Source organism: Vicia villosa, unplaced genomic scaffold, assembly GCF_029867415.1.
Source record: "Vicia villosa cultivar HV-30 ecotype Madison, WI unplaced genomic scaffold, Vvil1.0 ctg.002110F_1_1, whole genome shotgun sequence".
Taxonomy (NCBI): domain Eukaryota; kingdom Viridiplantae; phylum Streptophyta; class Magnoliopsida; order Fabales; family Fabaceae; genus Vicia; species Vicia villosa.
The window spans coordinates 154,278-172,677 of NW_026705843.1; the positions used below are offsets into that span (position 1 = coordinate 154,278).

General features: G+C 31.4%; 1 protein-coding gene across 1 annotated transcript; it reads right to left on the reverse strand.

Annotated features, from left to right (window-relative positions):
- Nucleotides 1-14,681: 14,681 nt before the first annotated feature.
- LOC131637920 (uncharacterized) lies at nucleotides 14,682-17,438 on the reverse strand. Its single transcript, XM_058908485.1, has 5 exons — nucleotides 17,052-17,438; nucleotides 16,735-16,864; nucleotides 15,834-16,016; nucleotides 15,563-15,648; nucleotides 14,682-15,125 (listed from the first exon to the last, which is right to left on the reverse strand). Exons 1-5 carry the CDS (start codon nucleotides 17,436-17,438, stop codon nucleotides 14,682-14,684), a joined length of 1,230 nt encoding a protein of 409 aa, XP_058764468.1.
- Nucleotides 17,439-18,400: the final 962 nt, after the last annotated feature.

An 18,400-nucleotide genomic window follows, 5' to 3' on the forward strand; every position in this document is an offset into this window, starting at 1 on the left:
AATTGGAATGGAGAATACTTCGGAAATAAAATAACGACAAGATTAAATAGCTTTTTGATCCAAGTACATGTAGAATTCATAATTGCAAAGTAATGGTATACCGATTTTCCGATGTGAACAATTTGGTGTTTTACAGAGTGAAATATGTGCCTAATTCATACTAAAAACTTGGACCCCCTAAGAAACTAAAGGATGCAATATATATAGCGATAATGGCCTCCTACTGAAAGTGGATGAGAAGAAGTAGGAAGAAGTTGGAGAGAAATTGTTCAATGTTTTGTTATATTTCAGGTTTAGAAGCCCAAGGCGAACGTCGTGGCATCATGGCGAACACCATGAGCTCAGAGGGGGAGAACATGGTTTGTAAGGTCCATGGCAAACGCCATGGATGTTGTGTGCTGGATTTTTGTATTTTCTTCATATTTTCTCTGTTTTTCATCGTTTTCGTCCTGTTTTTCGCATACCGACTCTTACCCGTAAAGTACATGAAATAGACACAAACTACCAATATAACACTATAAAACATATAAAATTGACACTAACATGCATACAAATCGAGTCGAAATATACTATGTATTTTTGTGTTATCACAGATCCACCATCTTGATCACATAGTTCCTCAAACAAGTCTTTGTTTGGAGTCATGATCCAAGTGCAACCTAAATCCATAATCCACTCTTTACTGATTCACTGCTTGAAACCACAAGAACATCAGATGTTTCAAAATCATATTGAATAATGGTTGAGTTGCCATTATCCTTACCTTCATGATCTTTCGGGCATTTAGTGCACACTTTTCTTGTATGACCCCCCTTCTTAGAGCGATAACATTGAATTCCAAACGCATCACCACTATTAGACTTCTACTGACTTTTACCCTTCTTCTTGTCGAACTTTCCATCTCTCTTTGTAAATTTTTCCATAACCCGCACACCTTCACCAGTCAAAGATGGCTTGTGCTCCTTTCGTTTGTTCAAAACCTTATAATACAAGGCTAATATAACTTCTTCAAAGGCCTTAGACTCTATTCCATACAATAAAGTTTCTTTGAAGTGAGCATGTGATCTGGGCAAGGTAAATAGAATCAACAACGCTTGATCTTCATCATTGATCTTGACATCGATATTTTCAAGATCAAGAATCAGTTTGTTGAACATTTCCAACTGCTCAGCTAATACTTTTTATTCACCCGTCTTGAATTAATACAGAGCTTGCTTCAGGTAGAGGCGATTGACCAACGATTTGGTCATGTACAAACTTTTGAGTTTCACCCATAAATTCGACGCCGTCATCTCCTTAGAAATATGCCGAAGAACCTTGTCACTAAGGCTCAATAAGATGGCACTATGGGCTTTCTCTATCATGGTCATCTTCTCCCTCTTCATTAATGCAACGTCCATGGTTGTGGCTCCCTTAAATGCTTCTAAACAACCCAGTTGAACAAGTAGGGATTTCATCTTCAAGCTCCACCAATCAAAATTGTTCACTTCGATACTTTGTTGATGGAATTTTTCTCCACGCTTACCGCACCAATTTGTTATGAAAAATGATGCCGAGAACAAAGTATAAACGAATTCTTGAATACCAAGAGACCTTGTGGATGTAAAGAAGACAATGAAATTGGTTATAAAATGTTATTCTTTACTTTCTCTTTGAAACAAGATTACAAGTGTTAAAGAATAACAAATAACCTCTCTCACCCTAATTAGGATTTGCATTGTGCAATGATGAGAGACTAGTATGCTATTTATAATAAAACTAACATACAAAACTAATGGGATTTTACACGCATAACCATTACACAAGCTAACTTAGGGAATAAACTAACTTAAACAGTTAGACTTAACAAACAAACCCAATTCGACATGCTGGCAAGCTTAGCATTTCGACTACTACATACTTGAGCATACTTCGACTACAATATTTCAAGGCTTAGACTACATCATGTGAACAAGCTTCAACGACATGCTAATATATGTAAAATTATCGAACCAAGAAGCTATCCTTTTGATCATACTAGTGTTCGATCCAATATCTCACAGCTCAAGACTCTTTTGAAAGTGACTTGAAGCATGTGGAGTATTTTTACCCTACCTAACCGATCTCTCAAGAACAAGTCCGACTTGACCAAGCCAGTGAAGATGCAATTTTGGTTTCCTTGGTTGATTAGTCATTTTTTTTATCGGCATGCTTGTACCCGACATATGTGAATCCAATGAATAAGTAACCTTTGTCATTCTCATCATGCAATATACATTTGGTTTATTACTTACCATTGTTTTTACTTGTTTACTGATTTTGCTTTCACTCTCGAGTTCCAATATCTCACAGCTCAAGACTCTTTTGAAAGTGACTTGAAGCATGTGGAGTATTTTTACCCTACCTAACCGATCTCTCAAGAACAAGTCCGACTTGACCAAGCCAGTGAAGATGCAATTTTGGTTTCCTTGGTTGATTAGTAATTTTTTTTATCGGCATGCTTGTACCCGACATATGTGAATCCAATGAATAAGTAACCTTTGTCATTCTCATCATGCAATATACATTTGGTTTATTACTTACCATTGTTTTTACTTGTTTACTGATTTTGCTTTCACTCTCGAGTTCCTTTATATGGGATGCATCTTTTCCTCTGAGGTTGTGCTCGAAATTTTACTAGATGTCTCCGGGGATTGTGCCCGTACAAGGGTCGATACCCCTTCTCTTCCCCCAGGTGAAAATTGGTTCGAGGTTGACATATGACATAGTCACCGATGTCTATAGAATAGCTAGCTACCTAGAGGGGGTGAGTCAATATTTTCCTCTTTGTGGTCTGCTTTCTTTGTGTGCGTGCATTGGCATTGTGGGGTTTTAATTACTTTAATCGTACACATGTGGCATTTGTGACAACATCCTCCAATCTTTGTGATGAGACTTTGATCATTTTGGTCGTACGACATTTGTGACACTACCCCAGACTCATCGTTACCTTTCATAATCACTAAAAAAAAAAGATAGTTTAGTGGAAACTTATTTATTCTTTAGCAGAATGTCGTTGTACATTATGACAACGCGACAATGCTTTTAAAAAAGAATTGAATTATAATTAACCAGGTGGCATAGTCTTTTTTTATTGATCACCGAGGATGAGATGGCTAGCTCTAACTTCAGTTCCATTGATCACCTATCAGCCAAGATGAAACACCTTACCTACAGGGGATGAACAAAACCATGTCTCGCAATTGTCTTACCAGAGAGATCACGTAAATCTTCATAATTTTGTCTTCTCCTTCCTTCTAATCTTGTTGGAGTGCTTTGTAGATCCTCTTTCTACATACATGTCATTGTTTATTGTAACCGACTTGCTCGATTAACTTCAATCCAAAAACTAAATGTCTTAACGAAAAGTTATATTCACTTACGCATGACATAAAATAAGTTCAGAATTATTTCAAACTAAATTGAAATAATTAAAACAAAATTCATCAAATTATTTAGGCGAGTTTCAACATCTTACTCCTATTTATTGTGACTTGTGACTTATAGTCTAAAGTGGAGGGAGTATGAAACTCAGTCAACGTGTGGCAAGATTTATGAAGTTGTGGATCCAATAGTCTGTCATAATAAGATTGAACATTTCACATACCGATTTTGTGCTTTAAATATTACTCACAATGGATACACAATATGCACACGACAAATCAATAACAAAGACTTGAATTATGCAAACATAATAAAAAAAGCAAACTCAAGGGACATGTGAACTGTAAAACAAAGTTGCAATTTAATTGAAAAAGAAAATAATTGAAGCCGTGAGTAGTGGTGACTGTGACTAAGGTGGAATCCAGGTGGAATTTGAAGCATCTTCATCTTTTTCACCATGCATGTCTATGCATTAGTATTAATATCGTGTGTTTATAGTTCATCATCTAATAATTTTTCCAATTGAGTTTTCATTTTTTCTTCATTTATTTATTGAGTGACAATTAAGCTAGCTCAAATTATTCCTTTTTTCCCTACTTTTGTCCCCTTGTTTTTCCAACACCAACATACTTCCTTTACTTTTTCTACTTTGCCCTATTGTTCTCATAATTCCATTCATTCTCAATCAACTTTTTCATTCAACAAATCTCTTATGTTTGGGGTCCTTAGGCTTCTTTTGGTTTCTTTATTCTTGTTGGGATGATGTCGCAGGACCCTTGGCAAAAGACAATACTAGTGTTATTTTTTATATTTGATTAGGTGATTCGGTTGAATCAAATTGCGGCAAATTTATGATTTAATTTGGTTTAAATAGACATGATGATTACTTTGTGATATTATACCTCGAGAAATGATATTTTAACTACTTTTGGTATGTGATTAGTCTAAATTCTATCCATACACATGGGAGTAGGGATATTGTGACCCCCCTCACATGATATTGCCACGCAAACGTAGATTGCTTATGTTTTGCTCTTTTTAGCTCAAATTGTATATAAGTCATATAAAGCTGCTAAAAATTTTCGGGATCATTTATATTTTTCCATTTCTTTTTACTCACTTTGGTCTTACATGCATTAGATGTTTTATTCTTATTAAAAAAAATACTTGATAGTATGGTTAATGTGTCTATTTTATATAAAAAAATATAATTAAATTATCATGTGTGTATAGAAGCATATATTAAATTTTTTTTAATTTAAAATAAATAAGTAGTAGTATTAATTTGAGTTAGGTTAAAAATTCTAATAATGAAACATTTAAGATTAATAGTCTCATTAATGGTTAGTTGATTTAATGGTAATTTTCATTAAATTTAGTAGAGAAAATCACAGTTCAATTTTCCACAACTACGATTTAAAGTCTCAAACCAAACTAGTTTTTATGACTCACAACATGTAAGTCGTTTTTATGACTCATAACATGTAAGTCATATGAAATGCTAGTTGAGCTCATGAAAAGAGAAAGAGGATACAAAACTTTGGAAGAAATAGCTCTATAAAGCAAGATAAGAATAAGAGGTTTTTCCATTATGATCATGATTAGAGTAGATGACTAAATGATCGAGAAAAAGATAAATGGAGAAAATAATTCTATAGTTTTATTTGAGTAATAGGGAAGGCAGACAGGAACTTTTGAGATGATAATGAATTTAACCTAATAGGCCTACCTCAACAACAATATAGACAAAACCCGACTCATACATGAGGACCTAATGCCAATACCTTCGCATTTATGGCCATTATAAAGATCACTTATTGAGGGATGAAAACATGGATTGAGAGGTTGATCCACAAAGGAGACCGACAAAAATACGTGGATAGAAAGACAAATCTAAGGATACAAACACATATAAACCTTGGAGAAGGGGTTTAAGGTCGCTAGCACCTCAAGGGAAGTTAATAGTTATCAGTATAGAACGTAAGAAAGACAAGAGAAAAGGAAGGAGATCAACACTTAATTCGAAATAAATCAATCTCATATCAAGGGAATTCACATAAGGGGTGCCATATAACATCTCTTAAAAGATGAAACTAAGAGATTTTAAATAAGACGTTTGATAGATAAAAGTTTTCAATATCCAACTCATAGTGATATCTGTGGTGGAGAAATTGAAGACGACTAAGATTTTAAATAAGACGTTTGATAGATAAAAGCTTTCAATATCCAACTCATTGTGGTGTCTGTGATGGAGAAATTGAAGACGACAAAAATTATTTTCTTGCATTGTCCAAAGAGTATTGAGTGATGGGAGTAAGTTAGACTATGCAGCAGGTTTTGAGTCAAAATACCATTGTTACAACAATAGTTTTTTCCCCTCTTTTACATGAAATAAATGAAGACCAACATGCACTATTCCCAACCATACCGTGGAGCACTTGGAAGTGTAATAGCAATCAAATTTAGACCCACATTTGATAGTTCAATAAAATCAATTTATGATAGCGCCTCTTACCTATTATTAAAATGAATAAATGCTTAACAATTTCTATTAGTAACTAATACCAACCAAGCTCAAAAGCCTACTATCACTTGGATAAAACCTTCGATTGGAATGTCGACACATCACTCTAAACTAGAGCTATCAAAATGGGCTAGTCCATATGGACCGGTCTGCTAGACCCGAAAAGTTATAGGGCTTGGGCCTTAAAATTAGAGCCCATATTTTTCAGAGCCTTTTTAACCCAACTCTGAAAAGTCTGATACCCATTAGGGCTAGCCCATATGGGCCGTGGGTAGCCCATTAGACCCGCACAATTATAAATTTTAAAAAATTATATTAATATTTATATTATCTTAATTCAAAATAGCATATTGATTTTTCTCACGTCACTAAATTTTATCTCTGTTTAATCTTTCTCTTGTAAATATTATACATTAATATAATCAACATTTTTTCATCGTATAATCTTAGTTTTTTTCTTATAATAAATATTCAATTATTATTTTATACAATTTAGACATATATTGTATTTAGAAACACATTATAGTAATTATAAGAGATAATGTAGTACTTAAAAATGTATTATGTTTAAAATAACATAATTGCGAAAGATTATGGAGTTTTTATTTTAATTTTTTTAAATATAAAAAGCCCATTTAGGGTCGGGTAGCCCGAAGCCCATCTAAGACCAAACTCTAGTAGTAAATCTCGAGCCCATATTACATAAGGCCTTTTTGGCCCAGCCCTAAAAAGCTCAGAACCTGCCAAGGCCGGTCTATTTAGGGCCAGGTAACCCATTTTGACAACTCTATTCTCAACTACCATGACAAGGTAGAGATAAATGTTTGTGTGCGAGATAAGGAGGGGTAATTCAGTAGCTCAAATCAAATTGTTTTCTCCTATTATCAATGTTGATACAGGGCGGCATTAGGCCTTTTATGAGCCATCAAATGAATACATAACTCAATATTAATGAATTGGACTTTGAGTTAGATTCTATAAGCTTATCAGATGAGTCTGTATTTACTCCATTTATGCATATTTTCAGTTATTCGGTTCTTTTCTTAGATACGGGACACGTGGCCATTAAACGATTCAAAGGCTGAGATTAAAAGTGTAAAAGTATTTTTAATTTACAAAAATCAATAAACCATTAGAAAGAGAAGATGCTCAAGAACTCATATCTTCATCTATTTCTTCTTCACGTGACCTAAAAATCACAATCCACAAACCTAAATAGTTTTTCCTTATCGCCGCCGTGAACGTAAATATACTTCTTCACACGTGTATCCCAAATCAGTCCTCCTGATTGTTGTGTCTTTACTGTATTGGTGAATAAGGAATTCTTCAAAAACTTGAGATCTTCTTTGCTTGCAATTAAGTTCTTCTTTTGTCCTCTGCTTTATAGATCTTTAAAAAGTGCAATAAGAAAACTTGCAGAATCAAAATGAAAAGAATTTGACTATCAACAATTCCCTTCCTCCTTGTGAAAACGAGAGAATATTAAAAAAATAGAGTGACAATCTTACGGCGGTGTATTGGTTGGTAATGGCGAAACAACGAATAACAAAACAGAGGTAAAATATGGTAGGTTCTTTGAGTTTGGCAGAAGACAAGAAATGAATTTTGGAAGAGAAATAGAAAACTATGCGAAAGAGAAGATGAACAATACAATTGATTTATTTTTTTTAAATTTGATATTCAATTATTAAATCTTAGCGATTGAAATTTCTTTTGCCACGTGTTTCACATCTGTTTAAAAACAGGACAGAAACCGGATAGTAGAAAATGGAGCAGATCCAAATTTATATCAGATAATGGAAATAATCAACAATTGAATTCTTTAGATTCTAATACTATTGTCGATGTAGACATTTATTATCTCTTTATTTGAGTGAAGACCCATTTTGGTTCTTCACAAAAACTACATAACTCAAATTAGTCCTCCACAAAAAATAGGACCCGATTTAATCCCTTACAAAATATAACCGGGTCATATTAGTCCTTCTGGGGATATTTTTTTCAAACCGGTTTTTTCTTCTACTTTTAAACCGTGACTGGACCGCCAAGTCGTATTTTATTTTTCATTTTTCATATTTTAAATACTAAATTGATTTTTACTTTTAATTTTGATTTTATAGTAATATTAAACAATTCTAAATTTAAAATATAAAATATAAAATTTATACCCATGAGGTCTCAAACTCAAGTCCCTTCAAATTTAATGATAGTCACTTCACTGTACTGTAAATATGAAAAGTGATTTAAGAGCGGGTGAATCAGTTAGATTAATCGGTATTAGTGAATTTTTCTCGATTATGAATGTTAGCAATATTGTTCTAATTTTTTTGAAATTGTTATAATAGTTTCAAAAAAATCAAAACATTGTTAACATTCATTATCGAGAAAAATTCACTAATATCAATTAATCTAATTCATGCAACCCCTCTTAGATTACTTTTCATATTTACAATAAAGTGACTACCATTTAATTTGAAGGGACTTGGGTTTGAGACCCCGTAGGTATCAAAATTTATATTTTATATTTTAAATTTAGAATTGTTTAATATTACTATAAATCATGCGAATTATTTGTCACAAGTGTACGTTGGCATAGTGGTAAAGGCATCGGATGTGACCTAAATGTCTTAAGTTCGATTCCTTTTCAGAACAAATCTTATCTTTTTTTGTATTTTAAAATCTGAATTGTTTAAAAATAAAATCAAAATTAAAAATAAAAATCAATTTAGTATTTAAAATATGAAAAATGAAAAATAAAATACGACTTGGCGGTCCAGTCACGGTTTAAAAGTAGAAGAAAAAACCGGTTTGAAAAAAATATCCCCAGAAGGACTAATATGACCCGGTTATATTTTGTAAGGGTTTGCTCCCCTTGAGGTCCTGAGTTCGAAGGTGCCTAGGACCAACTTTCGGAGGCTACGTGAGGCAGTAATGCTCTCGGGTGGATTAGTCGGTACGGAAGGAAGGAGACCACTCTATAAAAAAAAATATTTTGTAAGGGATTAAATCGGGTCCTATTTTTTGTGGAGGACTAATTTAGATTTTGTAGTTTTTGTAAGGGACCAAAATGGGTCTTCCCTCTCTTTATTTTATAAACTGTCATGTGAAATTTGTAAGAAACAAATTATGAAGTTGTTTATGCTTTAGCATTAATGACCTCATCTTTTACTAATTTTCATAATTTTATTAATAATACCTACATTTATTCAATGGTACTATATTATTAATGATATGAGTTAAGTATTTTTTTTTGAAAAAGAAACTAACTTCATTATTTAGTATAGATTACCTAATCTTAGCTAAGTGAGTTATCAACTATATGCATTTTTTGGTCAACAACTAGTAAATGCTACTAGTACTCTTTACCAACCCCATAATGTAATTTTGTTTTAGTTGGACCTAAAATCATATTCCAATCATACTACAGTCTACAAGAATGAAAACATTGTTTAGTCTAAAATTTAGGGCGAAAATGCAAATGAGGAAAGCAGTGGAAACACGAGGCCGCACATTCGGTTTAGTGCATGAGTCAAACCTCGTAGAATATGAAAGCTGTGAAACAAAACATGCTTCTTAGTTCTGACAACTTTTTATAATGTGTTTACACTTGTAGTGTCTGTCTTTAATTAAATTCTGTATTTGCCATCTTCCTTAATCAGATCAAATGCCACCCACAAAGTAAAGTATGGGTAACTTGACAGGTAAGAAGCACGTCAGGAAATTAATTAGAGTTTCCAATATTGATTAAATTTTTTATATTTTATCATTCTTAATAATGTGCACTTTATATGCATAAGTGCACTTTATAAGTATAAGCTAGTAAAAGCATCGTTGGAAGTGTGGATCAGGATCAGCAACAAGGCATTGTTCTGTGCAATTAATAATAAAATTAATTTTCTGTATTGGTACCATAGTCCATACTCTTTACCATGTGATGTCATGTTCATTTATAGGGATTGGAATCAAATGATAAAGAAAATTCAGTTTCTCTAACCATGTGTAACTTTTTATTTTATTTTATTTATTTGGATAATGCATATGTAAACTTGTCAGCTTTCTTTATCTTTTCTTGCTCTCTCTATTGTAACATAATACTAGTAGTGTGAGTGTGCAAAAGATATTAGATTCTCTTTCTATGCGAAGAAAAACTCAAATATTTTAATTTAATGATATCTCACTTATATAAATAAGAGTAGCGGTATTTTTACAGCTACTTCTTGCATCAATACACACATTCAATATTATTTACCGTATTTATATCGTAAATATTGTTCTTTAAAATAAAAAATATTTTATGAAAAGTGATATGAACAGTGAATCACATGCACGTGAACAGTAAAAAGTGACAAAATTAGTTAATGATATATAAAAAATTGATTAATAAAGTCATCAAATTGGTTAATAAATGCCAAAATATTAAAATAATTTAATAGTAAAATAAAGTTGATAGTTGATTAATGAAAAATAAAAAATTAATTAATAAAGTAATAAAGTTGGTTAATAAACGTTCAAATATAAAAAATAATTTTTAGTAATAAAATAAAATTGGTTAATGGAGTGTAAAATGTTGGTTAACGAAGTTATAAAATTGGTTAATAAAAATCCAAGTATTAAAAATAACTTTTAGTAATAAAATTAAGTTGGTTAATGAAATGTAAACGGTTTGGTTAATGAAGTTATAAAATTGTTTGGTAACACTCAGTATCTCTTTAATTAAACAAATTTTAAAAAATAAAAAATTATTTATTATTATAATAATATTTTACTGTTTACATTATTATTCAAAAATATATATTTTTTATTTAAAATAACACTATTCACCGTATCATCATACTAAATTATAATCCTAGAAGTTCTTCCCACCAAAATTTCCCGCCAAAACTTTTAATGAATAATAAATAAATTAATAATATATATTACTTAACAATAACTTCCCTACAATATTTGTCAAACAAGATTCATAACTTCCACATAATTTTTTCATCAATTATTCATTAATAGTAATTAAATAATTAATTAAAAATATATTAATAAATTAATATTCAATTAAAAACTTCATCCCCTAACTCCATTTATGATCTCTTATTTTTTTAATTAATAATTAATTAAAATTTTGATCCACTAAATCACATCACTCACCACTAACTATCTATTTCTTCAAAAATAACTACCAATTTACTTTAACATATAAATTCATCTCAATGGGAGTTGTCCACACAATCACATAATTGTTTGTCCAATTAATCATTAATAGTAATTAAATAATTAATTAAAAATATAAAAATAATTTAGTATTCAATTAAAAAATAAAATAATATTCAATTAAAACTAATAATAAATTTCACAAACTTCATCCCACTAACTCCATTTATGATCTCTCATTTTTTTTAATTAATAATTAATTAAAAAATTATTCCACTAAACTGCATCACCCACCACTAACTATCAATTTCTTCAAAAATAACCACCAATTTACTTTCATCTATAAATTCATCTCAATAAGAGCTCTCCACACCATTTTCTTTGTGCAAATTCATTATTCATAATTTTCTGATATGAGAGTTGTCTTAACAATTTCTTTTTTGCATATTTATTCTTCTTTTATTTCCTTTCTTTGATTATTCAATTACAATAGTATTTTCAACACATCTAACAAATTTGTACTATTGTTATAATATGTTATTTATAACATTTTTGTGATTTTCTTTGTTTAAGTTTATTCTTCATTATTTCTCATTTTCTATTATTATTGTGATTTGTCTTTATCTTTTAATTTCTTATTTTTTTAATTCTTAATTTTACTATTGTTTGCTAATTTTTTTATCATGTTTTTTTAGGTACAAATTTTAAATTATCGCAAACTATACTTTTGGGTAAAGAACTTTGATTTCTTATTTCTTCAATTCTCAATTTTATTGTTATTTGCTAATTTTTATCATTTTTTTTGTGCAAATTTTAAGTTATCACAAATGGTACCTTTTGGTAAAGAAATTGTTGAATATGTTTTCTGAAATCAATCCTTAATGATTTTGGATACGTGCACAAATAGTTTAGAGTTCTTACATTTGATACATTTTTTTAAGGTGGTCATTATAATAGTTTGTGGTGGAATGAACAACCACCTTAAAGAGAAAATTATAAATTATTAATACAATTTTATGTATTTATTTTGAATTTCTTGAATACTTCTTTTAGTTTATTTTGTGTAGAAAAGAGTAACTATGTTTAATGATAGTGATCAAGGCTAAAATATTTTTCTCTTCTGTAATTTATGTTTGATTTTTTCCTTACAATATTAATATTTAATTTGTAATATTAAAAATTTAAGTTAGCGACATGGTATATGCTATCATAGCCTAAATAGACATATAATAATGCAATCGATACAACTGAATGTATAGTTTAAAGTATATTTAGGTCAGTTAATTAATATTGTTATTGTTATTATTATTATTTTTTATTTATTGGAGTTTTACTACAAATTCCTGCAAAAAAAAATCGCATACTTTAAATGGTTGTGATCAATATTAAAATACTTCTCTTTCTCTAATATATACTTGATTTATTTTTTTAAAATATTAATATTTTGCTGTATTAGATTTTGGTTAGCAAATGACCCAATTAGATGATACTTTTTTTTTAATAAACAATTTGTATCTAACGGGTTTCGAACTTGAAACCCAATTAGACGATACTTAAAAGTATTCTTTGTCTGGTTCAAGGATAATTTTTTAATTTTAACTTATGATCCAATAAATTCTTTTAAATTTCAACTGAGATAATTTGTTTTACTCATTTTATTTGTAATGACTATAATAAAGTTCAAGGATTCTTTTTGAAGTAGGTTGGAGTTTATCTTGCACAATTTAATTTCTCACATGCACAATTATATGATATAATTTCAAAAGTTACATAAAATATAATTTTAAATAGTTGATAACAACGAATAAATGTCAAGATACAAACACTACTTAAAATATCATTTATAAAGAAGTATTTAAAAATATAAAATAAGTATTAGTGGCATATTACAATTATTTGTTTAATTCTAACATAAGGTGTATGGCATTATTTTTATTCTAAAATTTACCTAAATTTTTCTCTATTTTACTTCATTTACCTTTCAATTAAAAGTGATAAATATTATATAAAATTTATATACTTCAAAACAATTATTTTATATTTTAATCAAAACCATAATTATTATTGAAAATATTTATAACAATATATTTAACATTGTTTCTTTAAATTAAAATAATTATAATAACAACAATTAAATAAAATTTACCGTGGATTGCACGCGTAGACGTCTAGTAAATACGGTTAATAGTGTTAGGTGTAAGTAATGGTGTATGAATTTGGTGTATAGATAGCATTACTCTATAAATAAAGAGTGAATTTCTCAATGCACCCCACAGATCTTTCACACACCATGCGAAATTCTAATTATACCACCTGTTTTCGTAGATGCACTTCCTGAAATATATAATTTTTAAAAATAAAATAGTTTTTTTCCGTAGATGCATCTAGGGAAGCGTTAAAACATAGTTAATTTTGGGATTTTCCCAATTAATTTGGGAAATTCGAATGTTCCATAGATACAACTACAAAATACTCTATTTTCAAACCCTTTCGTAGATGTAGCTACGGAAGATTTCATTAACTTAACTAATTTGAGATTTTCCCAATTAATTGAGAAATTAATTTGGAATTTTCCCAATTAATTGAGAAATTAATTTGTAATTTAATTTGGGATTTTCTCAATTAATTGGAAAAATTTCAAGTTTCACTGTATTTTAACGCTTCCGTAGATGCCATCAACTTAATTAATTTGAGATTTTCCAGAAAATATAAAACTTTTTCTTCCAAATCGCACAAAGCGAGACCATGACCGCACTAAGCGTGCATACGAAAAACCAAAAAATTTCCTGCCTTTACAGCATTCTGTCCAACGCGTTTGCTCAATTAAAAACCATCTGAAATATCAATTTAATTGCAGAAACAAGTAATTATATAATATACATATCATTTAGAACCATTTAGTATCATGAAAACACAATTATGACATTGATTTCATCACCTAATTTTCAAACCTCAAGAATTAGAATTCATAAAAATGATGAACAATCCAAATCTCATTGAATAACAACATTATATCATACATATGACATATAACAAGAAATATCAACACTCAAACATGTTTCAATCATCAATACTATGATATTTCAAGTAAACCCTAACATGTTAAGCTAGATTTCATAAAAACCCTAACATGTTCTATGTTTCTAATCATTGCAACATCATTATACAAACCAATAATCAAGAAATCCCACCCTTACCTTGGTGATTTCTTTCCTAGGTTAGCATCTTTCTCCCTTTCTATTCTCTTCTCTCCTTTCTTCCTTCTTTTCTTCACTTCTCTTGCCAATTTTTCTCTTTTTTCTTATTTTGTGAAAACCCTTACTATCTTTCATATTCTAAATGAGCTTAAAAATAACACCCCCTTATTTCTAATACTAACCCAATATTAGGCCAAAATCATTATTTTCTCATTTTCTCTCTTACTAACCCAAAACACAATTATCACAAACATGCCCCAAAACATATATTTAATCAATTATCATACCAAATAATAATAATAAAATAAACAAAGAACAAAATACTTAATAAAATAATAAATACTAAAAATGAGATATTACAACTCTCTTCCACTTAAAAGATTTTCGTCCTCGAAAATATACCTCAAATGAACAACTCATGAACCCTTCATATTACTCTCGAGTTCCCAAGTCATGTTTCCACCTGCAGGTCCTCTCCAAGCGACCTTCACCAAAGCAATCTCTTTGCCATGAAGCTGTTTCAACTCCCGATCCTCGATCCTAATAGGTAATGGCTCCACAGTAAGGTTATCCCTCACTTGCACATCATCTACTTGGACTACATGCGAAGGATCCACAATGTACCTCCTCAAATGAGACACAAGAAACAGATTGTGCAAATAAGCAAGCGACGACAACATAGAAATCTGATAAGCTACCTCACCTACTCTCCTCAAGTTCTCATAAGGTCCAATAAAACGCGGCATCAACGTACGCGACTTCAAAGCTCTTCCAACACCCGTTATCGAAGTAACTCTAAGAAACACATGGTCTCCAACCTCAAATTCAAGCGCTTTCCTCCTCTTATAATGATAACTCTTCTAACGAATTTGAGAAGCATTCATCTCTCATGACTCATCTTAATCTTATATGTAGTCTCTTGAATTATCTTAGGTCCAACCACAACACTCTCTCCCAACTCGTACCAACACAAAGGCGTCTTACGCCTCCTAGCATACAAAGCCTCAAAAGGTGCCATTACAATACTCGAATGGAAATTGTTATTATAAGTAAACTCAATCAAAGGAAAATAACTTTCCCAAACGCCACCTTATTCCAAAACACAAGCTCTCAAAAGATCCTCAAGCGAATGAATCGTCCTCTCAATCTGACCATCAGTTTGTGAATGATAAGAAGAACTCAAATGCAACTTAGTACCCAAAGCACCATGCAAACCTTCCCAAAATCTCAAAGTAAACCTCGGATCTATATCTAAAATAATACTCAACGGAATACCATGCAAACAAATAATTCTCACAACATAAAGCTTTGCAAGCCTCTCCATCGGATAAGCCATCCTCATAGGAATAAAGTGAGAAGATTTCGTTAATCTATCACGATAACCTAAATCACATCACAATTACTTGGTGTCATAGGCAAACCTGACACAAAATCCATGGAAATACTATCCCACTTCCACTCAGGAATGGATAAGGGTTGCATCAAACCAGACAGTTTTTGATGTTCAATCTTCAACTTATGATAAATCAAACAAGAATACAGAAATTCAGCTATCTCTTTCTTCATACCTTGCAACCAAATAAACTTTCTCAATTCTTGATACATCTTAGTAGCTCCAAGAAGAATACTCAAACCACTTCGATGCCTTTCCTCAAGAATCCTCTTCTTCAAATCCGATATATTCAGAATACAAAATCTACCACGAAATCTCATGATACCATTCTCATCAATCTGAAAATCACCACCTCGACCTTGATTAATCAATGTGAATTGATCAACCAAACCCAAATAAGATTTCTCCCCTTCTCGAATCTCATCAAGAATACCGCTAGTAAGCTTCAACATACCCAACTTAACACTAGAAGAAGTCTCTTGAGAAACCAAACTCAAATCTCTAAATTATTCAAGTAAATTCAATTCTCGCACCATCAACATCGACATATGCAAAGAATTCCTACTCAATGCATCAACCACCACATTCGCTTTACCAGAATGGTAATTCAAACCAAAATCATAATATTTCAAGAACTCTAACCATCTTCTTTGCCTCATATTCAATTCTTTCAGATCAAACAAATAATTCAAACTCTTGTGATCACTGAACACATCAAATATAGATCCAAACAATAATGCCTCCAAAGTTTCAACATAAACACAACATCATCCAACTCTAAGTCATGCGTAGGATATTTCCTCTCATGAACTTTATGTAGCCTTGAAGAATAAGCTATCACTTGTCGATTATGCATCAACAAACCTCCCAAACCATTCAATGAAGCATCACAATACACATCAAACGGTTCTGACAGGTCCATTAAAATCAAAATAGGAGCGGTCGTCAACCTTCTCTTAAGCTCTTGAAAATTAGCTTCACACTACAAAGTCCAAATAAAAGCTTGACCCTTCCTATTCAACTGTGTCAACGATAAAGATAACTTAGAGAATATTTAATGAACTTCCGATAATAACCTTCTAAACCAAGAACACTTCTAATCTCAGAAATGGATTTTGAAGCTTCCCATTGAGACACAGCCTCAATCTTCGACGGATCAACAAAAATACCACCATACGATATCACATGCCCAAGAAAACTTGCCTCCTTCAACCAAAATTCACACTTAGAAAGTTTCGCATACAGTTCTTCTCTCTCAAACAGACAAGATAACCTTCAAATGCTCAACATGATCCTATTCGCTCTTTGAATAAATCAAAGTATCGTCAATAAACACAACAACAAACTTATATAAATATTGATGAAAAATCCTATTCATGTATTCCATAAATACACCAGGTGCATTAGTCACACAGAATGGCATCACGAAATACTTATAGTGATCATACCTCGTCCTAAAAGCAGTCTTCTGAATATATTCAGCCTTCACAGGAATATGATGATACCTAGACCTCAAATCAAACTTACTAAACATACACGCACCAACCAACTGATCTATCAAATCATTAATCCTTGAAATTGGATACTTATTCATAATCATCACCTTGTTCAATTGTCTATAATCCATAAAAAGTCTCATAGTACCCTCCTTCTTCATAACCAACAAAGCAGGCGCACCCCACGGTGACACACTCAGACAAATAAATCTCTTCTCAAGAAAATCCTCAAGTTGAATCTTCCACTCTTTCAACTCAGAAGCTGACATCCGATATGGAGCCATTGATACAAAAATCGTTCTAGGAACTAAATCGATCGCAAACTCCACCTCACATTCTGGCGATAAATCACTTACATCTTTAGGAAATACCTTTGTAAAATCACAAACTATTGGCAATTCACCAATTGTTCGTTTCTCATGGACATCCAAGGTTGCTAACAACATAAATAACACAACACCATCTTGCACAGACTCATCAACTTGCTTGGCAGACAAAAAAATCTTCTTCCACAATAATCTCAGGAAAGATAATCGACTTGTTAAAACTGTTGATATAAACATAATTATACTCCAAATAGTTAATACCAAGAATAACATCAAGTTGATCTAACAGAAGGCACACTAGATCAATCCCCAAATCCCTAGCAAAAATATTGATATGACAGTTCAAATAAACAAATGAAGTAGTCACTGAACCCATAACATGTGTATCAATAACCATACTTCCACACATATCAAATAACACAAGATTCAATCTCATAGAACAATCCAAACAAATGAATGAATGTGTCGCACCAGTATCAATAATAGATATCAAAGGTGTACCATTAATAAAGCACATACCTCGGATTAAGCCTATCATAAGCAGTAGTCTCAGAACCAGACAATGCAAACACTTTCCTTTTCACATGCTCCTTCTTCGGTTTTTCACACTTTGTGCTAATGTGCCCTTTCTCACCATAGTTGTAGCAAGTCAAATTTGAACCAACTCTACACTCATTAGCCTTGTGACCTGTCTTGCCTCACTTGAAACATTTCAGTTCGGAATTCGTGTACTCTGAAGCACGATAACCTTCAACACCACACCTGAAGCATCTATTCGAAGTAGGAGTTCCTCCCTCACTCGACTTCGTGTCATAACTCGCTTTCTACTTTACTTTGTCTCCATAAGGCTTTCCTCTGAATTGAACTTTTCTGTTCTTATCACCTAAGGACTTGTAGTGAGAAGCACTCTCTCTACTATT